The following is a 25,471-nucleotide window of genomic DNA, read 5'->3' on the forward strand; positions in this document are numbered from 1 at the left end:
CTTGTTCCTCTTCTTTCTCCTCTTCCTCCTCCTCCTCCTCCTTTTCTTTCTCCTCTTCTTCTTTCTCCTTCCTCTTCCTACTCTTCTTCCTCCTTCCTCCTCCTCCTCTTCTCTCTCCTCTTCTCCTTCTTCCTCTTCTCCTTTTCTTTCTCCTCTTTCCTATTCCTCCTCTTCTTCCTCCTTCCTCTTCCTACTCTTCTTCCTCCTTTCTCCTCCTCCTTTTCTCTCTCCTCTTCTCCTTCTTCCTCTTCCTCCTTTTCTTTCTCCTCTTCTCCTACTTCTTCCTCCTTCTCCCCCTCCTTCCTATTCCTCCTCTTCTCCTTTTTCCTTTTCCTCTTCTCCTTTTCTTTCTCCTCTTCTTCCTCCTTTCTCTTCCTACTCTTCTTTCTCCTTCCTATTGCTCCTCTTCCTCCTCCTCTTCTCCTTCTTCCCATTCTTTCTCCTTCCTATTCCTCCTCTTCTTTCTCCTTCCTCTTCCTCCTCCTTTTCGTTCTCTTCTCCTACTTCTTCCTCTTCCTCCTTCTCCTCTTCTCGTACTTATTTCTCTTCTCCTTTTCTTTCTCCTCTTTCCTATTCCTCCTCTCCTCTCCTTCCTCTTCCTCCTCCTCTTCTCCTTCTTTCTCCTTCCTCCTTTTCTTTCTCCTCTTCTCCTACTTCCTCTTTCTCCTTCCTATTCCTCCTCTTCTTCCTCCTTCCTCTTCCTCCTCGTCTTCTTCCTATTCCTCCTCTTCTTTCTCCTTCCTCTTCCTCCTTTTCTTTCCCCTTCCTATTCATCCTCCTCTTCTTTCTCCTTTTCTTCTTCCTCTTCCTCCTCCTTTTCATTCTCCTCTTCTCCTTTCTCTTCCTCCTCTTCTTTCTCCTTTTCTTCTTCCTCTTCCTCCTCCTTTTCATTCTCTTCTCCTTTCTCTTCCTCCTCTTCTTTCTCCTTCTTCCTCCTTCCTCTTCTTTCTCCTTCTTCCTCCTTCCTCATTTTCTTTCTCCTACTTCTTCCTCCTTCTCCTCCTCCTTCCTATTCCTCCTCTTCTTCCTTCTTCCTCTTCTCCTTTTCTTTCTCCTCTTCTCCTCTTTCCTATTCCTCCTCTTCTTCCTCCTTCCTATTCCTCCTCTTCTTCCTCCTTCCTCCTCGTCTTCTTCCTATTCCTCCTCTTCTTTCTCCTTCCTCTTCCTCCTTTTCTTTCCCCTTCCTATTCCTCCTCCTCTTCTTTCTCCTTTTCTTCTTCCTCTTCCTCCTCCTTTTCATTCTCCTCTTCTCCTTTCTCTTCCTCCTCTTCTTTCTCCTTTTCTTCTTCCTCTTCCTCCTCCTTTTCATTCTCTTCTCCTTTCTCTTCCTCCTCTTCTTTCTCCTTCTTCCTCCTTCCTCTTCTCCTTTTCTTTCTCCTCTTTCCTATTCCTCCTCTTCTTCCTCCTTCCTATTCCTCCTCTTCTTCCTTCTTCCTCTTCTCCTTTTCTTTCTCCTCTTCTCCTCTTTCCTATTCCTCCTCTTCTTCCTCCTTCCTATTCCTCCTCTTCTTTCTCCTTCCTCTTCCTCCTCCTTTTCTCTCTCCTCTTCCTCTTCTGCTTTTCTTTCTCCTCTTTCCAATTCCTCCTCTTCTTCCTCTTTCCAATTCCTCCTCTTCTTCCTCCTTCCTCTTCCTACCCTTCTTTCTCCTTCCTATTCCTCCTCTTCTTCCTCTTCTTTCTCCTTCCTATTCCTCCTCCATCTTCCTCTTCTTTCTCCTCTTCTCCCTCCTTCCTCTTCCTACTCTTCTTTCTCCTTCCTATTCCCCCTCTTCTTCCTCCTCCTCTTCTCCTTCTTCCTCTTCTAGAACCTTCTTCCTTCTCATTCCTCCTCTTCCAGGTGAGTCTGCTCAGTCCGTCCTAGTTTAAACATCCGACTTGTCGTTCACCCCCCCTCTTCCCCCTCTTCCTCCCTCTGCTGGTCGGAGCGCAGCCCTGCAGCTGTGTTGTTGTCGTTATTGATCGGTGATCGGGGGGATGATGAGGTCATCAGTGAGGTCATCACTGGCCTGTTTGCGTCCAGTTGTTTTTCCTGGTACGGGGCCGCCGTGCCGTGTTGACAGGACGGATCGATGTCTCAAAGGTCGCGTGGCGTCTGTCTGTGCTCTGCAGGACACTGACCTGAGCTCAGCGCCTCGAGCCCCAGCAGATCACACACCGCCGTCTACCTGCGCAGGTAAGATCTACCTTTAATTCATTCACCCACAACCACCTTCTGCTTTTTTTGTTCTTCTTAGAGTCGGTTCTGTGTTTTACAGACTTTTCCTGTGCGACCTCGAACACAACACAACACTTGTCTTCAGTGTTGTAACTCGGTTTTTTTTTGTGTGTGTGTGGTTTTTTTTTCTCATTTAAACATATTTTTTAAAACGTTGCATGGAAGAAAACTCAGATATTTGAATCCAGTGATGATCGTGTGAGGTGTTCAGGGACCTTCTGTTAAACGGAGATCTGATGATCAGTGCTGCTGCTGCTGCTGCTTGTGTTTGTCACGGTTTCTCTGTTTGGTTCAAAAAACTAATTTATTTGTCCATTAAGAGAAACAAAAAACTGAAAATTCACCAACACAAGACTCAATAAAACAAAAGAGATTAAACAAATAATTCAATGAAAAACACACAAAAAAAACAGTTTGTTTATGATAAAGTTCAAACTGTGGTCCAGAGATTGATGAGTAACTGGTGTGTAGGCGTGTGTGTGTGTGTGCACAAGTGATCTGGGTTTAAGTGAAGCAAATTAAAATCTGTTTGGATAGAAAACGTGAATGACTCTTTTCGCTTCTGATCAATATTTTAATTTTAATCATTTATGAAGATTAATTTATTATTTAAAGGAATACACCAAAAAAAAAATGTTCGTGTCTTGCCTCACTCCCGAGTCCATGACCAGCAGATAGACACCATCCTTTCGACTGTGCGTGCAGTAACAAGGGAGATACGGGCAGAGCTGGCGCACCGCTAATTAGCTTAGCTCAAATGCTGGAAATGTATAGGTAGTGTTAGCCTGCCTCCACCTAAAGTCGCTAATTAGCTTAGCTCAAACACTGGAAGTGTATGGGTAGTGTTAGCCTGTCTCCACCTAAAGTCGCTAATTAGCTTAGCTCAAATGCTGGAAGTGTATAGGTAGTGTTAGCCTGCCTCCACCTAAAGTCATCAGAGAAACTCTTCAGCAACTCTAAACGGAAACCGGCGGGCCGACCTTCGTCTCAGAGCTGACAAAACTCTCCGGTAAGGCATCTTGAGCGGTCAAATGCCGCTAACGGGACGAGATCGGTCAAAACGGAGGGTTCAAGCAAAGACGGTTTATTTTGGTTCAAGCTAGCTACATCGAGGGTAGGTTAGCTTCCTATTTCAAAGTAAAAGCACAAATTCTATCGTCATGGTTTTCTGTCTGTAAAGGGCAACGGGTGTTTTATTTTGTGAAAGTAACCGGAAGTGCGTTGGTCACAGTGGCTAGCTTGAGTAGCGCCAAATTCGTCCGAACAAAATAGTAAACAGCTGGTATTTAGACAAATTAACGACACACTGCTGATCTAAACGGCTACTTTCTCACCTAAAAATGTTTGAAATGTTGATAAAGTGATAAATTTACAGAGTTTAGAGCTAAAATGAAATCAGCTTCTGACTTCTGATTTCGGCTCAGGTGGAGGCAGGCTAACACTACCCATACACTTCCAGTGTTTGAGCTAAGCTAATTAGCGGTGCGCCAGCTCTGCCCGTATCTCCCTTGTTACTGCACGCACAGTCGAAAGGATGGTGTCTATCTGCTGGTCATGGACTCGGGAGTGAGGCAAGACACGAAAAAAAAAATGTTGGCGTATCACTTTCTCTCTCTGTCCTTACATAACTTGTTGTATGTCACTGTACGTCAAACTAACTGTCATTTTGTGGTATGTCATTGCGTTATGTTGGCTTATTGTCTTTATTCTTTATTCTTTTGTGTCACTGTTGTTGTATGTGCTTTTATTGTTTATATTTTAATGTTATAATCCCCCTCTCCCTTGCCCCTTAGGAGGTATTTCACCTCCTACCAGGCCATTGCCTTAATAAGAATTTATTCTTAGCAATTCTTGCCTGGTAAAATAAAGGTTTACTACTACTACTACTACTACTACTACTTTAAAGCAGCTGCAAAGAACTTTCATTGTGTGTTGATTTTGGCGACCCCTTGTGGACAGACTCGTCACTCACTAAACTATTCTTTTTTTATGACATGTTTTTACCTAATTTCCCTACTTTTTGTGTTTCTGTTTTTACTCACCGACCTGCTCATGATGATGATGATGATGATGATGAAGGTCTCTAACTCCTACCTGTGTGTCCAGGATGAGGGCTTCTGATTGGCTGTTGGTTCTGGCGGTGGTGCCGCTCATCTCTCTCGCCGCCGCCGCCGCCACTCCTCCTCCTCCTCCTCCTTCTCCTCCCGACATCTGCAGCGCCAAACCCAGAGACCTCCCGCTGGAGCCGCGCTGCATCTACCGCAGCCCCGAGCCCGACCCCGACGCCGAGGGCCCGACCGAGGAGCCAGAACCGGTCCCAGAGTCCACCAACCCCCGCGTGTGGGAGCTGTCCAAGGCCAACGGACGCTTCGCCCTGGCGCTCTACAAGCAGCTGTCCGTCAGCCGAGCGCCGGCGGCCAACATCTTCATGTCGCCCATCAGCGTCTCCACCGCCTTCGCCATGACCAAGCTGGGAGCCTGCGACCAGACGCTGGAGCAGATCATGAAGGTGCTGGGACCAGAACCACTCAGACCCACTTCTCCACCAGAAACGACCTTGACAAAATGTTGAACTATCCCTTTAAAGGAGAATTCTGGTCATTTTTGACCCCTAAATCGTTGTCCTGATGGTCACCCAGTGTTGGTTGGAGCAAAAAACGCGACTAAAATTGATGCAGGCAAACCAGAGTTACACCATGGCTAGACGGCGCTACGGATAGCGACAACACTAACCTATGGGGGCAATTCTTTCAACCACAACAAACACTCAAAAAACAATCAAATATCTATGGTATGACTGGAATCCTTAGAGACACGGCTCAACTCATATAGTGTACAGTATAAACCGGTATAAACAGTATAAACTTTGTGTTTTTGCATGTAGCCACTCACCTCAGACAGCCGAACTCTGAAACATCCTGGAAAGACATTACTATCCCATCACAGAGCGCCTGCTCTCCCCGACACAGAAACTAACACTTTGTCCTTGTTGTGATGATTTCTTTACAACAATAAACGGTCATAGATATTTTGGACATTACCACTGCACTGCTCGACCGTTTATTTTAGTAAAGAAATCATCACAACAAGGACAATGGGATAGTAATGTCTTTCCAGGATGTTTCAGAGTTCGGCTATCTGAGGTGAGTGGCTACATGCAAAAAGTTTATACTGTTTATACTCAGTATAACCGTACAGTTTATGAGTTCAGTGGTGTGTCATAAGGATTCGAGTCATGTACCAGAGATATTTGATTTGAAGAATTGCCCTCATACTTTAGCGTTGTTGCTATCCCTAGCGCCGGGTAGCCATGGTGTAACTCCGGTTTGCCTGCATCAATTTTAGTTGCGTTTTTTGCTCCAACCAACACTGGGCGACCATCAGGACAACGATTTAGGGGTCAAAAATGACCGGAATTCTCCTTTAAAGGGATATTTCAACATTTTGGCAAATTGGCCCATAATCCCTATAGTCATGTCAGTAGGTTCGAACTCAAACTCATCAAATACACAATCCAACAACTCCACAACGCTCTGGTGGACAAGTTGTGAGCTTCACATTCACCACGCTATGAGATAATAACACAACGTTACCACACAGAGTTGATTTAGGGGGAAATTCATGCAAAACTGCTGATGCACGTTGCCTTCAGGGACAGTTTTTCATCAACAGTCTCTGTATTTCCCTCTAAAACAACTCTGTGTGGTAACATTGTGTTATTATCTCATAGCGTGGTGAATGTGCAGCTCACAACTTGTCCACCAGAGTGTTGTGGAGTTGTTGGATTGTGTATTTGATGAGTTTGATGAGGGAAACCAAGAAATCCCATGAGCCTCCGTAGCGTAGCTCTGAGCAGCTCACGGCTCTGCTCCGTCGTTCTAAAAATAACTTGCACCAACAATTAAAGGTAGCGATTATGGCAATGGGCCAATTTGCCAAAATGTTGAACGATCCCTTTAAGTGAATGTTAGTCGTTCTTTTGCTCAACTTCTTCAACGCTTCAAACACTAGCTTGTACTTGCATTGATTAGCAGACAAACAAACGTAATAAGATATTGATAACGTCTATGTATATCTTTGCGATGGTCCTGTTGGTCAGGTAACTCCGCCCCCGGTGTAATCAGTTCTTGGCTCTGGACCAATAAGGAGTCGGTTCTGGTCTGGAACCAGTTTTGAGAGCTTAGAAGGTCGAAAAGCAAAGAACCGGTGCAAAATCCGAACCAGCACTGGAACCAGCTCAGTGGAAAAGGGAGCATGAGACGGCGATCCTGTGAGAGCGATTGTCTATTGATTAGGGAACTTGTCTCACCTGCGTCCGTCCGTCCGTCTGTCTCTGCAGGTGTTTGAGTTCGACAGCATCAAGGAGAAGACCTCGGACCAGGTCCACTTCTTCTTCGCCAAACTGAACTGCCGTCTGTACAGGAAGAAGGACGAGACGACGGAGCTCATCTCCGCCAACCGTCTGTTCGGGGACAAGTCGCTGGTCTTCAACGAGACCTACCAGCACATCAGCGAGACCGTCTACGGCGCCAAACTGCTGCCGCTCAACTTCAAGGTAACGTCAAGGTACTAGGTCGCCTCTTACAGGGGTTTCAGATGCTTTCATGTCTAGTTCTGTCGACGGCCAATCAAGCTGCCGTCTCTCTCCCTCTTGCGCGACCAGACTCTTCACCTACGTCCGCGGAAAAGCCACAGTCCAGTCTGCTGGATGGCAGAGTAGCTCTGGCAAAGCACGTTGGGTGTCTTCACCTATGTCCGCGGAAAGGTGAAGGCGTGGCTTCAGAGAGAAGTCTGAGAAAAGGTGCTGGGACTTTTGACTTGTGTATTTTCTCCAACCCTACCTTTAAGATGTCGGTGACGTATTTCCACTGAAATTCTAGCACTCTAGATATACAAGACATAGCCCTAGCCCTTGGCCATAACCCTTCGTTTTGCACGTTCACGTGAAGTGGTAGGGGTTTCCCGATTCTGGTTCAGACGAGGGTTAGGGGGAAGTGGTAGGGCTAGAATTGGAATTGGGCAGTACTGGTTCTGGTTTTACTAGTTTTTCCTCAGTCCATGTGAGGGTCTAAGGACAGAGGATGTTGTTATGATGCCATGTGAAGCCCTTTGAGACAAACGGTTTGTAAAAACGGGCTATACAAATAAAATTGCCTTGCCTTGCCTACATACTATGAAATTATGAAATTCAAAACCTTAAGCATCTCAACCTCTTTTACAGTTATAAATTATGGCTCCTACTGTCCCTTTGGGGCTTAATAAAGTAAAGTAATTCTCATCTTTGAACTCTGGGAAGAGTCGGTCAAAACGTAGTTTTAGTAGCTGCAGAGGCCTACACATTATGCTACATCACCCTCCACTGAATGTATTATCAGCTGCAATAAACTAAACTTTACAGTCATATTTCTGCTGTTATTTTGGCGAAAGTAACTCAAAAGTAATACAAAAGTAGTGTAACGCATTACAATTCTGAGACAGTAATATTGTAATGTAACTAATTACTTTCAAATGACAGTAACTAATAATATGTAATGTGTTATATTTTGGATGTAACTTGCCCAACACTGACAGGAAGTGTAAACCATTTCTATCGTTGGAGCAGCCTCTCATGGAGTATCTTTCCGTACATTGAATATCTTTGGTATCGGTCTTCCTGCTGACCCTCGGTCTTCTCGGTCTTCCCAACAGGACAACCCGGAGGAGGCCCGGGTCACCATCAACGACTGGATCTCCAACAAGACGGAGAACAGGATCCAGGACACGCTGCCGGTCGGGGTTCTGGACTCCACCACGGTCCTGGTGCTGGTCAACACCATCTACTTCAAGGTAGGAGCCTCAAACAGACTCCAAAGCTCTTAGACTGGATGACTGTTCCTCCGAGATCTGACGAATGTCCCCGTCCTGTCTCCCTCTCCGCCTCTCAGGGTCAGTGGAAGAACAAGTTCGACAAGGACAACGTCTTCAACTCGGACTTCCACGTCAGCGAGACTCGCACCTGTCCCGTGGACATGATGTACCAGGAGACCAAGTTCAGGTACAAGAACTTCATCGACGAGCAGATCCAGATCCTGGAGATGCCGTACCGCGGAGACGACATCACCATGGTGCTGATCCTGCCCAGGAGAGGCACGCCGCTCAGTCAGGTGGATAACGTCTAATGTCTAACGTCTGTCCTTCCTTCCTTCCTCTGTGCTGCTGCTGCTGCTGCTTTTATCAAACGTTTGTTTCCTTTCCTGAGAAGATCTGAAGGTCATGAGATGTTTCTGTGAGAACCTCGTTTAGTCTTTGAGAAAACAAAAGAAAAATTCCAAGGCACTCTCTTAACTATAAAATGCCTTTATTAAATTATGGCATGGTCGAAATGACAATTAAAAACTCTGACGCGTTTCGGCGTCTAGCCTTCATCAGGGAGTCAAATGGAGCAGAACAGGAACAATGGTTCTTTTATACAAGTGTTTATCCAATGACAAGTGTCCACCTGGTTGCCACAACCCAGAGTGGGTGTGGTCGTCAGCCCATTAAAGGGACATATCCATAGCCCAGGCCTCAACTAAGCTGAATGAAAGAATTTTTTTATGCTACTATGTTTTCCTTTATTCTTTCATTCAGCTTAGTTGAGGCCTGGGCCATGGATATGTCCCTTTAATGGGTTGACTCCCTGATGAAGGCTAGACGCCGAAACGCGTCAGAGTTTTTAATTGTCATTTTGACCATGCCATAATTTAATAAAGGCATTTTATAGTTAAGAGAGTGCCTTGGAATTTTTCTTTTGTTTTCTCACATCATTGATCCCTTTCCAAAGAGCACCTCTTTTTAAACGAGTCCACGAAGCGCTCCTTTGTTTGATCATTTCTCGTTTAGTGTTTGTTCCTCAGGTCAGAGGAGACGTTCAGACTCTAGGAGCAGAAACTACCAGTCAAAAGTTTGGACATACTTTCTCATTTAATGGTCTTTTCTTTGTTTTTATGACTTTCTACTTTGTAGAGTCAAACTGAAGACATCAAAACTATGAAGGAACACATATGGAGTTATGTTATAAACACAAAAAGTGTTAATTAAAACGTGTGTTCTCTGTCCTCTGACCTAAACCCAGCTGAGATGGTTTGGGATGAGTTGGAGCACAGGGTGAAGGTCAAACAGCAGTAAGGTCTCAGCTCCTCTGGGAACTCAAGAAGCTGAGGACTGGATCTAAAGTCTGAGAAAAGCTGCCATCAAAGTAAAAGATGGAAAAATTTTAATATATGAAACTTTGTTTAACACTTTTTTGTTTCCTACATTATTCAATAACCTTTTAATTTATAGGTCGTTAATAATGTGATAATGTCAAGAAATAGCCAAGACATAACAATTAATTGCATTTATTACATGGATCTATTGAATGCTGCTCTCTGATTGGTCCAGCACTGCGTTCTGCGGTCTGTTATTTCTGTATAATGACTGTCGTCAAGTATAATGACCGTTGCTAGGGACGGCGCTCTGATCAGCGCAGCACAGAAAAAAGAAACTATGCAGGATATTTACCTTATGTTTCATTTTTACCGTCATTAAACAGCTTCTTCGCGTCGGAGTTCCATACAACCTGTCTGGGTTTATTTCTCCATAACAACCTCCGAACTATACATTATTCCTTACATAATGTCTAAAAATAACCTAGAAATAACAATTTCACAGTAATGTCCAGAAATATCGCTAAGAAGGTCAATTGTAAGGACTAAGTGGAGAATAATTCTGGCCTTTTCTCAAAAATTCAAAGCATGAAAAACATGTGTAATCTATTGCCTTTAACAAAAGCATTGCTATGAAACTGACCGTTATTTCTAGCCTATTTCTTGACATTACTACGCAATTAATTGTTATTTCTTGGCTATTTCTTTACATGATCATGTAATTAATGGACTTTAAATTAAAGATTAAAGGGTTACCCATTATTCCATATTTGTTTTCATAGTTTTGATGTCTTCAGTTTGTATCTACAATGTAGAAAGTGATAAAAATAAAGAAAAACCATCGAATGAGAAGGTGTGTCCAAACGTTTGAAGATAAACTCAAACAAACGTTGTTGTGTGCAGGTGGAGGAGACTCTGAGCCTGAACAAGCTGAGCGACTGGTTGGGTCAGATGAAGGAGACGACCGTCACCGTCCACGTCCCTCGCTTCAGGGTGGAGGACAGCTTCAGTCTGAAGGAGCAGCTCCGGGCCATGGGCCTGACGGCGCTGTTCAGCCCCGAGGCCGCCAGCCTGCCAGGTGAGCCCCGCACACTCGTATGCTGTCAATACCAGCAGGTTTTTCTTTGTCAGTTCTTAATACTGTAGCTTTCCTACTGTCGCAGCACTGACCTTTTCAAAATGAAATCTGCATGATTTGTCAGCCATTATTCTCTCTCTTATGAGTCTATATGAGAAATCATCAAAAACAAATCTATGGTCCATATCATTATTTAATTTCTGTATTTTGTTGCTAAAAAAAGAACCTAAATAATTTGCTATATCTACTGGCTTCATGAGGAAGTTTCCCTCTGTCAGGTAAAGACCTCACTACAGGTAGATCACAGGTAAAGACCTCACCTCACTACAGGTAGATCACAGGTAAAGACCTCATCTCACTACAGGTAGATCACCTCACTACAGGTAGATCACAGGTAAAGACCTCATCTCACTACAGGTAGATCACAGACCTCACTACAGGTAGATCACAGGTAAAGACCTCACCTCACTACAGGTAGATCACAGGTAAAGACCTCACTACAGGTAGATCACAGGTAAAGACCTCACTACAGGTAGATCACAGGTAAAGACCTCACCTCACTACAGGTAGATCACAGGTAAAGACCTCACCTCACTACAGGTAGATCACAGACCTCACTACAGGTAGATCACAGGTAAAGACCTCACTACAGGTAGATCACAGGTAAAGGTCTCAGGTAGACCAGTCCAGGTGAGACCAGACTCTACAGGTGAGATCAGCAGGGATGCAAACAGCGCGCCGAAAAGCGAAACTCGCTTTTTTCATGACCAATTAGGTGACTTGTGTGAATCGTTCAGATCCGAAGAGTTTTTGTTTTTGGGAGGGAGGGAGGGGGGTCTCAGCGTCTCAGCTGGGGTCAGTAAAATGTTTTTCTAACAGGCTGACAGTGACAATCACGTGAAACTGAGGCGAACTCATTCATGGTCTCTGATTATACTGGTAACAGCCGACCTCCAATGTGGACGCGCGACATGTGCGCTCATTAAAGCGGCGCGTATCCGCGTGCAGTCGGTGCGACGGCGACGCCGTTTTCCCCCCGTGCATGTCTGTGTATGGCGAGTGTATTGTGGAGCTGTGCGCCGCGGACATGCACGGTTCCCTACGTTGCTGTGTCAGGCAGGTGTTTAACGGAGCTCTGCCCCGTTTCAGAGGTGAAGGAAGCCCTGAGTGGAAAGACGTCGCCTCCGCGATGTAGAATGTGTTCAGTTAAAGTGAAACTAACACATTATATAGGCCTATATGTCCATTACACACTGAATGAAACATCCCATGTCTTTATTTATTCAGTTTATTTTAATAGTAATAATTATGACTAACATTCAGTGAAGACATAAAATTCAGTATCTCCAAAATGGAAATATTGCAAAGGATCTTTTTTTTAAAAACATTTTTAATATAGAAATGTTGGCCTTTTGAAAACTATGTCTATAATCAATCAATCAATCAATCAATATTTGGTTGGGGGGTTGAACTACTACTTTGTTAATGGTGAGCACCCCCCCCCCCCCCACGCCAGACAATTCCTCTCTTCCTGACCCGTTTGCATCCCTGGATCAGTGACTTCCTGTTTCACCTGTGTTTGTTTCAGGGATGCTGGAGGACGGAGGTGAAGGTCTCTTCATCACAGACGCCTTCCACAAAGCTTTTCTGGAGGTAAGTCAGACCAGGTCCTGATGGTCCTGGTCCAGAGTCCAGACCAGGTCCTGGTCCTGGTCCTGGTCCTGGTCCTGAGTCCAGAGTCCAGACCAGGTCCCGATAGTCCTGGTCCTGGTCCTGGTCCTGGTCCAGACCTGGTCCTGGTCCTGAGTCCAGAGTCCAGACCAGGTCCTGGTCCAGAGTCCAGACCTGGTCCTGGTCCTGGTCCTGGTCCAGACCACTGTTCCCTCTCAGGTGTTTTACTGCTCCTCCTCTTTGCCCAGAAGACAAAAAAAGTTGCACATTCAAATATCCCGACTAGTTTACTGTTAATTTCTCCCTAATGTGGCTTCCAACTGTGAAATGTCTGACCTTAACCGTGGTCTGTAGTGCAACTATGATTTTTGCTTGAGGATTATTATGACTGTTCATATCAAGATGCTTCTGTGCCAAGAGTTGATGACACCAACTTGATGTTAGTTATTTTTTGACATAATTGTTCATATGGCAATAAATGCAAACTCTATTTTGCCAAAACAACTTTGTATTTTGTTATCATTAACTGTAACTGGAGTAGCCTAGGTAATGTTGTCAAAATAATCTGTTATTAATCATTATAGTAATAGCCAATAGTATTGATATTTGAAGTTGTAGAGGTGAGGCCACAGCACCAGCATGTGGACGGACTGTCGCTCACAGTCGCTCAAGCAGCTCAGGGGAGTTGAATTTCTGCTCAGGAGTTTTGAAAATTAGAGGGAACATTGGTCCTGGTCCAGAGTCCAGACCTGGTCCTGGTCCTGGTCCTGGTCCTGGTCCTGGTCCTGGTCCTGGTCCTGGTCCTGGTCCAGAGTCAGCTGACCCACCTGTTTCCTGGTTGCCAGGTGAACGAGGAGGGCAGCGAGGCGGCGGCGGCCACCACCGTCGTAGCGATCGGCCGCTCCATCAACCTGAACCGCGAGGTGTTCGTGGCGGACCGGCCCTTCCTGGTGCTGATCCGAGAGTCCACCATCAACACGCTGCTGTTCATTGGCCGAGTGGCCGACCCCTGCAGCCAATGAGAGACGAGCTGAAGAAGTGAAGCTGACCGGCCTGAGACTCGTGGTGCCTTCACTGTCCCTCTGACAGCAGAGCGCTGCTCCTCGTGGTGCCTTCACTGTCCCCTCTGACAGCAGAGCGCTGCTCCTCGTGGTGCCTTCACTGTCCCTCTGACAGCAGAGCGCTGCTCCCTGCACTGACCAATGATCCATCATCAATAATCAATAAACACAGTTCAACAATCTGAGTCTGAGTCACTGATTGATTCAAGTCTTTTATTGATCCTAGTGTTGATTCCTCTCAGCTCCCATGGCAACAAGGAACTCCTCTCAGCTGCCATGGCAACAAGGAACTGATGATGAGGAGATGAAGAGACAGACTGATGTTTATTAAGATTGGTGCTCTGATGTGGTCTGAGGTCTCTGGTCTGATATGGTCTCTAGTGGACTGATGTGGTCTCTGGTGGTCTGATGTGGTCTCTGGTGGTCTGATGTGGTCTCTGGTGGTCTGATGTGGTCTCTAGTGGACTGATGTGGTCTCTAGTGGACTGATGTGGTCTCTAGTGGTCTGATGTGGTCTCTGGTGGTCTGATGTGGTCTGAGGTCTCTGGTCTGATATGGTCTCTAGTGGACTGATGTGGTCTCTAGTGGACTGATGTGGTCTCTAGTGGTCTGATGTGGTCTCTGGTGGTCTGATGTGGTCTCTAGTGGTCTGATGTGGTCTCTGGTGGTCTGATGTGGTCTCTAGTGGACTGATGTGGTCTCTAGTGGACTGATGTGGTCTCTAGTGGACTGATGTGGTCTCTAGTGGACTGATGTGGTCTCTAGTGGACTGATGTGGTCTCTGGTGGTCTGATGTGGTCTGATGTGGTGTCTGGTCTCTAGTGGTCTCTGGTGGTCTAGTGGTCTCATGTAGTCTGATGTGGTCTCTTGAGGTCTGACATGGTCTCTGGTGGTCTGATGTGGTCTCTGGTGGTCCGTTGTGGTCTCTGGTCTGACATGGTGTATGTGGTCTGATGTGGTCTATGGTGGTCTGACATGGTGTCTGGTCTCTAGTGGTCTGATGTGGTCTCAGGTGGTCTCTAGTGGTCTAATGTGGTCTCAGGTGGTCTGATGTGGTCTCAGGTGGTCTGATGTGGTCTCAGGTGGTCTGATGTGGTCTCTAGTGGACTGATGTGGTCTCTAGTGGTCTGATGTGGTCTCAGGTGGTCTGATGTGGTCTAGAGGTAAAGAAGGACTCGGACTCTGACACGTAAAGTGCTTTATTATGAGCAGAGAAGCGACCGACCTGTGAGTGATCTAGTGGTTCATAGTGACACAAGCTTCTTCACATTTTTCTGAACTAAACTCGACCTTTGGCCTCCTCCCCCTTTTACCCCCTTTCACCCCCCTTTCACCCCCTTTTACCCCCTTTCACCCCCCTTTTACCCCCTTTCTCCCCCTTTCACCCCCCTTCCTCCCCCCTTTACCCCCCTTTTACCTAGAGCACTGTAAAAGAGAGTAAGGATACGCATTGGTTCAATGGAAGCGCCTCTTGATGGAGGAATATAGGACGAATCTCCTTGTTGTTTACAACTACTTCGGGGTAGAAAACCAGCATGAGAACAATAGTGACGGACGAGAGTTTCGCTATATACAGTATATCTAATTTTTCATGTCACTATATCGCCGTTTAGACTAATCTGATGTTTGTAAAGTCTATAAAACCAATGATTGGACAAACATTACTATTTATGTGTGCACATTTTTGTAATTAGTCATGGTTATCATAGATTAGCCGGGCTAACGGCTAGCTACCTGTTTAACTTTAATAACTCAGTGACTCAATAAACGCTCCATGAAAAAATATTTTCTCCAGCGGATATCTGAGTTCCAACATGACTGAGCTAACTGGAGTAGTTATATGTCGTGTCTGACAACGGGAGGGTTTTAACAGCTGACGTCCTGCTGTTAGCTTAGCTACCGCCGTTAGCATAGCTACCGTTAGCTGTCCCTGTCAGCTGAGCCACTGATGCTTTCTAGACACTGTGATTCCCCCAAACTGAATAAATACAACACAAAACACACACACAGAAATAGTAATGTTTCTTCAATCATTTCAGATTTGTCTAAACGGTGATAGGGCGTGAAAAACACGATATATAGCTAAACTCTCGTTCGTTACTATTGATCTCATTAAAATTACGTGCTGGTTTTCTACCCGGAAGTAGAATGTAAACAACAAGGAGATTCGGTCTATTTTCAATAATTTAAGGACATTTATAGATCACCCACGTTAATAGCATCATTGAGGATCCTTTACAGATAAACATTAACACATAGGCGAGTAAAAAAAAAACACACACAAAAAAAACAGTTGTCTACATTAATGTTTCAATCTACATTTTGTAATAAACAAATTATAAGTATAATTTGATATGACCAAGACACCTAAAAACAAAAACACGGCCGTTTTCATCAATTTACAAGCAGGTGGGCAACACACATACATTGGAGTGAATGGGTTTTCTGGGCGCTTTTGCAAAACCCACATCCTGCCACTAGGGGCGCACAACCCTTACCACGGGAGTCAATGGTGGTGTCGTTTGTTATTCTCTTTTCCAGTGCTCTACTTTTACTTTTACCCCCCTCTCACCCCCCCTCCCCCCTCCACCATGTTTTAACAACAGAGACATGCAACATAAAAGATCTTCACATGGAACCTCTCAGGTCCGACTACAGAACGTTTAGTACCTCCTCTTTTAAAAATGTACAGTATTAAAAGTTAATTTACTAAACTCACCTTTGTATTGATCTGATATTGATTATTATAATTAATATTATTATTATTATTAATAATTATTATTAGGATACGAATCTTGTTAATTAATAATAATTAAGTGAATATGATGATGATTCGTCATCAGGCTTGTTCTTGTTGTTGTGTTAAAGACTCAACGTTTAGTTTGACTCACACAAAAATAATCAAAGACAAAAAGAAACAAAACAAAACAACAACGTTTGGCTTCGGTTGTAAAGCAAAAAAGTGAGAGAGTGATGAAGACACGATGAAGACCAGAGGATGATGATGAGGATGATGATGAAGATGATGAGGTTGGGCTGTTTTCACAGTTTGAAGAGTGAAGCTGAGACGAGGAGGAAAGAAAAAGTTGGAGCTGAACTTTCACTCCTTCATTGATCCGATATTTAAAGTTTGATCGATCAGTGAATCAGTGAAGGTCGTCACATCTCCAGCTCCACTGTTCCTCTTCTACAGAGTCCTCAGACTGGACCGGACCGGACTGGACCGGACTGGACTCTTAACCGTCCTGACACGAGGCATTCACTAAAACTGGGTCTTTTCTGCTTCACTGCGTGTCAGTGCTGAGGAGGTATGGAGCTACATTTGTGTCTTTATTATTCAATCAAAAGAAAAGTTGATTTAAACAAAAAAGATATTTTCAATCAAATAATAAATCACTTTAATCAAAAAAAAAAAAAAGGTGTTTGAATGCTAAAAAAAAATTGCACTTGAGCACTTTTTTTTCTTTAATTGAAAAGGTTTTTTTTGTATTGAGGTGAGTTATTATTTGATTGAAAATATTTTGGGGGATTAAAGTCATCTTTTTTATATTTGGGCCATTTAATGGGTAGGATATTTGTTTCTTTATTACTCAATCAAACAAAAAAGTTGATTTAAACAAAAACATATTTTCAATCAAATAAGTCAAAAACATTTTCAATCAAAGAAAAAAAGGGTTCACACAATCTTTGGGGTCTCAAATATTATTATTTTTTGCATTCTAACATTTTTTTTGATTCAAGTGAAGTTTGTTTTGATTGAAAATATCTCTTTTGTTTCAATCAGCTCTTCTTTTGATTGAATAATGACACAAATGTAGCTCCATAAGGAGGAAACTTGCTGCTTGTTCTCAAACCATCAGACGACTTAAACCTGTCGACTTGTTTTAAAGAGGAACTATGCAGGTCCGTTGTTTTGCTGATACCCTGGTTACACTACACGATTTAGTTTTTTGGAGTTCACGATAGTCATATGTCGGTTTCAGACATTTATCTAAGAAAATGCAGAAGCAATCACAGAAGAATATTTGGTAACCCGTTAAATACGTTATACTGTCAAGAAATAACCGTTAGTTTCATAGTAATGTCATGTTTTTCATAAAGGGAAAAGATTACACATGCTTCTCATGCTCTGAATATTTTGGGAAAGGCCAGAATGTTTCTCCATCAAGTCTTTCCAATTGGCCGTTTATTTCTGGGCTATTTCGAGACATTATGACGCAATTAATTGATATTTCTTGGATATTTCTTGACATTATCACGTAAATTAACGGCCTGTAAATTAAAGCTTGACCGAAAACTTTGATTTCAAGCACCAAATTGCAAAGTAACCTAAAGTTAAGTTAAAACAAATGCGTATTTTTTGTGGTGGGTGTTAAAAATATGTAATTCCTTAACAGTCAAAGTCGGATGTACTACGCATGATGTATGAGCAAAAAGTAGGGAAATTATGTTAAAACATGTCATTAAAAAAGAATAGTTTAGTGAAGAATAGTGACGAGTCTGTCCACAAGGGGTCGCCAAAATCAACACAATGAAAGTTCTTTGCAGCTGCTTTAAAGTAAAAATCCTGCATAGTTCCTCTTTAATCTTGAACATGGAGGCTGATCAGAGTTCGACTTCTTCGATCATCAGGTAGAAGAACTGATTCATTACTGATAATAATCAATCAATGGTTCTGACAGCAGTGAAGTGACGTGATGTTTAAAAACAAAACATAAAAAAAACAAAAAACAGCTGCAGTCAGATTCACTCTGAATAGTGTTTTCACTCAACCTCAACACTGATGTTTCTGCAGCAGCAGCGGTGACGCGGATTTAACATTTAAAAGCTAAGTTTGACTATTTGGAATTAACATTGTAGATATCAACAACGTCTTTCTGACTTGTCGTAATCACATTTTGAATAGTTGGATTTTTCATCCAAGATATCTGTAATTCAGTTTTGCCTCGTCAAAAAGAACATTTCAGATCCACAACTACATTCTTCCTATAGGACAAATGACGTCACTTTAACCATTCATGTGTATGGGGTTTGTCATTACAGATATCTACAATTCAGTTGCAGATATCCACTATGTGAATTACAGATATCTGCAACTGAATTACGACTATTCCTAATTCCAGTTTGAGATATCTACAACGTCATTTTGCCTAGTCAAAACTTAATTTTAGATATCTGAAAAGGGACATGTAGATATCTTTAATTGAGGTGAATTAAAGATATCTAGAACTTGAATTATGGCTAGTCAGAATCAAATTGTAGATATCTCAAACTGGAATTACTACTAGTCATAATTCAGTTACAGATATCCGTAATTCACATAGCGGATATCTGCAACTGAATTGTAGATATCTGTAATGACAAACCCCATACACATGAATGGTTAAAGTGACGTCATTTGTCCTATAGGAAGAACGTAGTTGTGGATATCTGAAATAACAATTGTGGATAGGAAGAATGTAGTTGCAGATATCGGAAATATTCTTTTTGATGAGGCAAAACTGAATTACAGATATCTGCAACACATATATAGTCCAGCTTTTAAATGTTAAAATGGGTTGCCATAGTGACGTCAATGCTGCTGCTGCTGCTGATGTCACACCGAGGCTGCTGACTCATGAGGGTTGGGAGGACGAAGGACAAGAGAGGAGGTGTAAGGTCACCGCAAACAACAACTGAACTGACCAAACTGTGTCTGTGTCTGTGTCTGTGTCCCCCCCGACCCCGACCCGGCCCCCTACCGGCCAATCACAGAGCAGAGTTTCCTGTGGGACACCGTGGAGGTCTGTGGTTGGTTGAATCTGGTTCGTGTGTTCGTCCTCTGCAGCAGCGACCTGCAGGGATTCTAACCTGCTGCCGTTTTTTTTTATTTACAGATGAGTTCAATAGTAGTAAAGCTGTAAAGCAGTTACCGTAGGCAACAGTTGTTCTAGGACCGCAGTTTCAGGACCGTTCGATTTACAGTACGTCACAGCGACCCCCCCAACGTTCGGAAGTTGCTGCGTTACTATGGAAACGGTCACCGCTCCGGAGGCGATTATTTGAAATTTATATTCCAAGTTCACATTTTTTAAGTTTGAGTGGTTAGGTTTAAGCAACGAAGAAAGGAGTTGGTTAAAGGGACAACGAGGAGTTTTGGAAAAGCGAAGCGTTTTTTTTCACACTACATTTATGAGCCTCCGTGCGCACCGTACATTTCTTTGACCGGCGCAAGACAGACTCATGTTTTCATTCATCAAGAATTAAAGTCAGAGGTTGGAAGACGATCACATACCGTCGTAGTTCCCACCATAAACGGCGATTCGGCTGCGTTATTCTCATGACTCGCCACGAAACCGAAAGTAAAGAAACGCTGGTCGACTCGCCCAGCATTTCCACCACCACTAATAATAACAAAATAACCATAGAGACAAAACCATATATTTATCGAAAATGGGCCCATTAACAAGTGGTAACGTAGATTCATCCACATTAATATGAGACTTTTTTATAACCAAATAGAAACTCCTCGTTGTCCCTTTAAGTTTAGTAAAAAGACCAAGTAGAGTGTAGAATAGAGAGAGTCCAATGACTGTCCAGGAAGTAGTTCGGAGCACGTTCGAGGTGATTTGTAGTCGATAAATCTGACAGCAGTAACTTCAGATTTGGTAAAAAAAATAAAAAATAAAAAATAGCAGGTAATGGCAGTCTCCACTTGGTAGGAAGCGCTGTGACGTAAATCGAACGGTCCTAGAACTGCACTGCAAAAACTCAAAATCTTTCCAAGAATATTTGTCTTATTTCTAGTCAAAACTATCACATTATACTTAAAATAAGACCCATCAACTTAAAAGCAGCTTGTCTTTAGACACTTTTTACTTCTTTCAAGCAGATTTTCACTTGAAATAAGTAGAAAAATCTGATAGTGGAGCAAGTTTTTCTTTCTTATTACAAGCACAAAAAACCTGCTTTCACTGGCAGATACTTATTTCAAGTGAAAATTAGTTTGAAACAAATGAAAATTATCTGAAAACAAGTTAATTTTTGGGTGATGAGTCTTATAGAGTTTAGTTTTGACTAGAAATTAGACATTTTTACAAGAAATAAGACAAATATTCTTGGAAAGATTTTGAGTTTTTGCAGTGTGCGGTCACTCCGGTAGCTACTGCAGCTTCACCCTACTCGATGAGTTTGATTTCTCGCACTGAGGTTTTTTTCGCCATTAGCAACTCTGCTGCTACGTGGGGGACAGGTGAATGTCCGGTTCACTGAATTAGAAGAAGAGTCTGTTATACCTGATAGTTCCTGGTTTTAGCCTGAAGAGTGAGGCGTTAGCGGCGGCGGCGTTAGCGGGATCTGGGAGGGAACCTGTAGTCCGGCCGGCTGCAGTGAGTGAGGACTGTGCCGCTGCGCTGCCTTCACTTGCATAAAAACTTGAGTGTCCACTGAAAATCTGATTCATTAGCTCCGTAGAAAACAGTAACAGCTGATCCGTGTGCTACCTGCACGCCGCCCGCCGCCGCTCCCACCTCCGAGCTCGGTTACATCATTCATATGCAAAAAATCATCTAAGTAGTTTAAATATGTTTGATAATATGTAGATTCTCATTGTTCTTCTGTTTATAAAAAAGTTTTTCTGTTCCGACTCTGGTAAGTGCTCAAGTTGTTTTGGAGTTTTGGAGGGCCAACGCGGCCGCGGCCTCGCCCTCGTTCCTTTGGTTGCCAGGCGACCTGTCCGACCTGCTTTCTCGCCTCCAGCAGGTGAACATTTATTTGACCTTTTTTGGAGGGTTTTTTAAAATTTTTTGTTTAAGTCCAGCTCCATGGGCCTGGCTACTACATCCATCTTGGTCTGACTGGGTCCGGCCTCTCAATGCCGTCGCGACCAGATCACAAAGTCGTCGTCAATGACGCATCAACCCCGCTGCACATTTTCACCGGTCGCAGCGAAAAACACGACAGAACGAACACGAACGCTCTGATGGATCATCGACTGGTTGGAAAACAGCCGATGTTCCTGGTGTTCTCCAGTGGGAACCATCTCCCATGGTTCTGTTCAAGACCAAACAACTCATTAACTAATCAAATGATCGATAATCAAAACGATATTAAACACACCATCTTTGTATTCTTATCAGATCCTCAGTTCTTAATTTATGATTGTTACATTTTAATATCAGTTCACTAAATTAGCCATCTAGTCTTTGGTATTTACCAACTTTACCAACTTTAAAACCAATTTCTGTAGGCTGGTACGTAGGGGTGGGCGATACAGCAAAAATATCATATTACGATTTTATCACAATTTTTTAACCCTAACTAAAAATATAGCCCTAAAAGAAGGGGTTAATAAAGTTTGTAAGTTCTAATCCTTCATGATCTAATATCGTCATATGATTGGCCTATTTCATGAACTTCATGAATGTTTTCTGCTCTTCATGTCTTTTAAATTGCCCCTCGGAGACGAATAAAGTGTTATGAATATATCGGCCACCCCTACTTGTATGCGGATTATACTGATTTGCCCCTAATATTAAGCTTGTTTATCAGTGTGAAATGTGTTTTTGCTTTAAGCTATTACTATTATTTAGTTAAAAAATAAAAACAAAATAAAACTTTTAGTTTTTGCACTTATGTTGATATTCTTTTTCTGTTAGCATCGATGCTAAGTCCCTTGATTCAAAGTCAATGCTATAGCTAGCTAAGCATTAGCTCTAAGTGCATGATGTTAATTTACCATTCTCTTGTCTGTTACATAATTTATGCCAGCTAATGTTTTATTCATCCGACGATCCAGATATTGGCTCCATTAGTGGTGGACATACCACAATGTGCACTTGTCTGTCACTGATGAGTCAGCAAAATAAAACTGTTAGCTTAGGAGCTAATGTTAGCATCACATGCCTCCATTTTTAACGGAAAATGTAGAGAAAATAATTAGTTGACTGATTGAAAATTGAACCAGCTTCTATCAGTTTTAGCATATTTGCTGTTTTTCCATCTTCTCAGATATGAGGATCTGATTATTAATAATAATCAATCAATAACTGAACTGACCAGTAGGCTCAGCTCTAATCTGAAGCTTTTCTGTTTTCAGAGTTGTGTTTTTTTTTCCTCTCTGTAACTGGACCAGGTCTTGATCAGGCCTGAGTGATTGTGCAGCAGGTTTTAATGCGTCATTAACTCCTGATTGGGTCTCGATGCGTCTCGACCTCGAAGCTCGTCTTCTGTCTCACACATTGTCAGAGCAAAAAAAGTGTCCAAGAAAAACAACAAGGAAACGATAACGACATGCTTGTTTATAAAAATATCTGAGAAGACTGACAAGAGATCTCTGTGTTAGTGGATCAGAGCGCCCCCTGGTGGTGCTGTGCTGTGAAGTGCATCAGCTGTATTGCGTAGTGATGAGAGGTAACTGAGCTGTGTAGCTTATCTGAGTCTGGACGCTGTCCAGTTTCTTCCTGCTGTGAGTCAACAGGCTGCCGGATGGTTCCACCACTGGACCCATATAACCGAGTCCAACTGTCTCCAACTCAAACTCTACTCTGAAGGATTTAGACACGATTTACGGCCGAATTAGTAGATTCGTCCAGTCGACCAGTGTGATCAGAGTGTGAAGCTCCTGGGACACGTTTGTCTGGAGGTTTCAACCGCATCTCATGGTCTTCTTCAACATTGTCGTGGTGCAAGGTGCTGCATGTACAACCACCAATCATATGACCAACGTTGTGTCTCAATTCGAATACTTCCATACTGTGCGTCTCAAATGACAAGTACGTCAAAACGCAGTGTAGCCTACTGTAAGAACCTGGATGGTTTCACTCGTAACGGCCAAAAAGGGACCACTGGCGACAGTTGGCGACCATTGGGGACCACTGTTGACCATTGGCGACCATTGGGGACGACTGGCAACCGTTGGCGACCATTGGGGACCACTGGCGACCATAGGCGACCGTTGGCGATCGTTAGTTCCCAGTAAGTGCACAACAACAGTATTTGATTTGGGACAACACTAACTATCGAAATTTGTGCACTTTGAACTCGTAAGTCATGACTTTAAGTCACGACTTTGTAGCATTCCAGGCAACCCCCCGTAACTCGTGTTTTTCCGACCTGTTACCCGTATAAATGCACTATCTAACTAACGGCAGTCAAACCCGTAACTTCGGAAAAACAGCCTGGAACGCACCATAAGTACATTGTGTAGATAGTAAACTACATAACAGTGAACTCATGGAAGGATTCGAATTGAGACACTGCACAAGTTCGGTCATGTGACACCCCGCTAAGGCGTTGGCGACCATTGGCGACCATTGGCGATCGTTAGTTCTCACTAAGTGCACGACAACAGTATTTGATTTGGAACAACACTAACTATTGAAATTTGCGCACTACAGAAGTAAAGCCGCGTTCCAGGCAGGCTTTTGAACTCGTAAGTCATGACTTCAAGTCACGACTTACGACTTTGTAGCATTCCAGGCAACCCCCCATAACTCGTGTTTTTCCGGCCTGTTACCCGTGAAAATGCACTATAACGGCAGTCAAACCCGTAACTTCGGAAAAACACGAGTTACGGGTTGCCTGGAACACACCATAAGTACATAACGTAGATAGTATGACAGTGAACTCATGGAAGGATTCGAATTGAGACACTGCACAAGTTTGGTCATGTGACACCCCGCTAAGGCGTTGGCGACCATTGGCGACCGTTGGCGACCGTTGGCGATCGTTAGTTCTCACTAAGTGCACAACAACAGTATTTGATTTGGAACAACACTAACTATTGAAATTTGCGCACTACAGAAGTAAAGCCGCGTTCCAGGCAGGCTTTTGAACTCGTAAGTCACGACTTCAAGTCACGACTTACGACTTTGTAGCGTTCTGGGCAACCCGTAACTCGTGTTTTTCCTACCTGTTACCCGTGAAAATGCACTACAACGGCAGTCAGACTCTTAACTTCGGAAAAACACGAGTTACGGGTTGCCTGGAACGCACCATAAGTATATAAAAGGATTTGAATTGAGACACTGCACAAGTTCGGTCATGTGACACCCCGCTAAGGAAGGCTGTGAGATACGGATGAAAGCTGCCGGTGAGTGGACCTTGTGTTCAAGACCACTGACTTCATATTTCATATTGAATAAGTAAACTTGTGCTGTGATGTGACAGTTTCACAAACAAAAAACCATTTAGTAAAAAACAAACGAGGAGCGGGAAGAGAGGTCGTCGTCCTCCTGTGGCTGAGGACGGAGGACGAGTCAACAGTTGTGTGGATGAGGTATGTGGCGTAGAAACGTGACCCGCAGCGGCTCGTCTCGACTCTGATCACACCGGACGATGTTTTGTTTTTTTTCCTCATTAAAACCTTTTGTGCAACTAAATCTTTTGAGGCCGTTGGCGGCGCTTGGCGAGCAGGCGGGACCGTCGTCGGCAACCGACCCCACCTGCTCCAGATTGTCTCAAGGCAAAAAATATGAAGGATATTGAAACTGTTGAACTGGCACTGAGTAGTTTGGCAAAGTCTCCACCAGACAGACTGTTGTGATGCTGTGTGTTGTGTGAACCTGTAAATACTTGTTGTAAATATAAAATTAGAAATGTGTAACATAACAAACTTAGACGGAGGCAAACGAGAACCACGGGCGTCGTGGCGCGTTATGAGGTTGTTGGACTGTGTGGCATTTTTTCTTCATTTAGCTTAATCTGTTCCGTTTTGGATAGTGAAGGTAGATGCGGTTTAAAGCGGAAAAATCTCAGTCTGGACTCTGAGGTTCGTTTTTCTGTCGCTGCTTCGACTTCGGCAGCTTCGGCATCCTGTCGTCTCCACTCTTCCGGCGGTGCTCCGGGGTCAGTCCGGCCCCGTGGTTGAGACCGAGGCCTGCGGACCGTCGCTGCCGTACTGGCCTCCACCGCCCCCGTTGCCCCCCCCGCTGCCCCCGCCCTCGGGCTCCTCCTGGCTGGGCGAGGCCTCGTCGCTCGGGCCGCCCCGCGACGTGACCGAGGCGGTGGTGGTCTCGGGGGAGGCGCTGTGGGCTTCCTGCGGGGCGCAGCCGGGATGGTTCTTACGGAAGTGCTGATTGAGGATGGCCTGGAAGGAAGTAGGGATGTCACGATAATTAATAATCACGGTGTTACGATTTTCACGATTATTATGCATTAATTAATTTCACAACACTAAGAATGTGTAAAATCAAATATAGTCAAAATATAATTACATTACTCATTGTTCAGTCCCTCCAGGAATTCGTGATGTCGTGATCGCAACAATTAACGCAAATAGAGTAGCCACTCTCCCTTTTTT

At 43.7% G+C, this 25,471-nt stretch overlaps 1 protein-coding gene across 1 annotated transcript; it reads left to right on the forward strand.

Moving 5' to 3' along the window:
- The first annotated feature begins 2,021 nt into the window (after positions 1-2,021).
- serpinc1 (serpin peptidase inhibitor, clade C (antithrombin), member 1) lies at positions 2,022-13,376 on the forward strand. The gene is made up of 9 exons (XM_085775190.1): positions 2,022-2,173; positions 4,322-4,724; positions 6,555-6,770; positions 7,904-8,041; positions 8,140-8,358; positions 10,285-10,459; positions 12,048-12,112; positions 12,976-13,209; positions 13,296-13,376. Exons 2-8 carry the CDS (start codon positions 4,323-4,325, stop codon positions 13,150-13,152), a joined length of 1,392 nt encoding a protein of 463 aa, XP_085631316.1. The 5' UTR covers positions 2,022-2,173; position 4,322; the 3' UTR covers positions 13,153-13,209; positions 13,296-13,376.
- Positions 13,377-25,471: the final 12,095 nt, after the last annotated feature.

Source organism: Trachurus japonicus, chromosome 4, assembly GCF_045865225.1.
Source record: "Trachurus japonicus isolate A0001 chromosome 4, Traja_1.0".
NCBI lineage: Eukaryota > Metazoa > Chordata > Actinopteri > Carangiformes > Carangidae > Trachurus > Trachurus japonicus.

Coding starts and splice junctions, on each gene's coding strand:
- serpinc1 (XM_085775190.1), top strand. CDS start 4,323: ATGAGGGCTTCTGATTGGCTGTTGGTTCTGGCGGTGGTGCCGCTCATC. Junction 6,771..7,903: donor TGCTGCCGCTCAACTTCAAG/GTAACGTCAAGG, acceptor TCTTCCCAACAG/GACAACCCGGAGGAGGCCCG. Junction 8,359..10,284: donor GAGGCACGCCGCTCAGTCAG/GTGGATAACGTC, acceptor TGTTGTGTGCAG/GTGGAGGAGACTCTGAGCCT.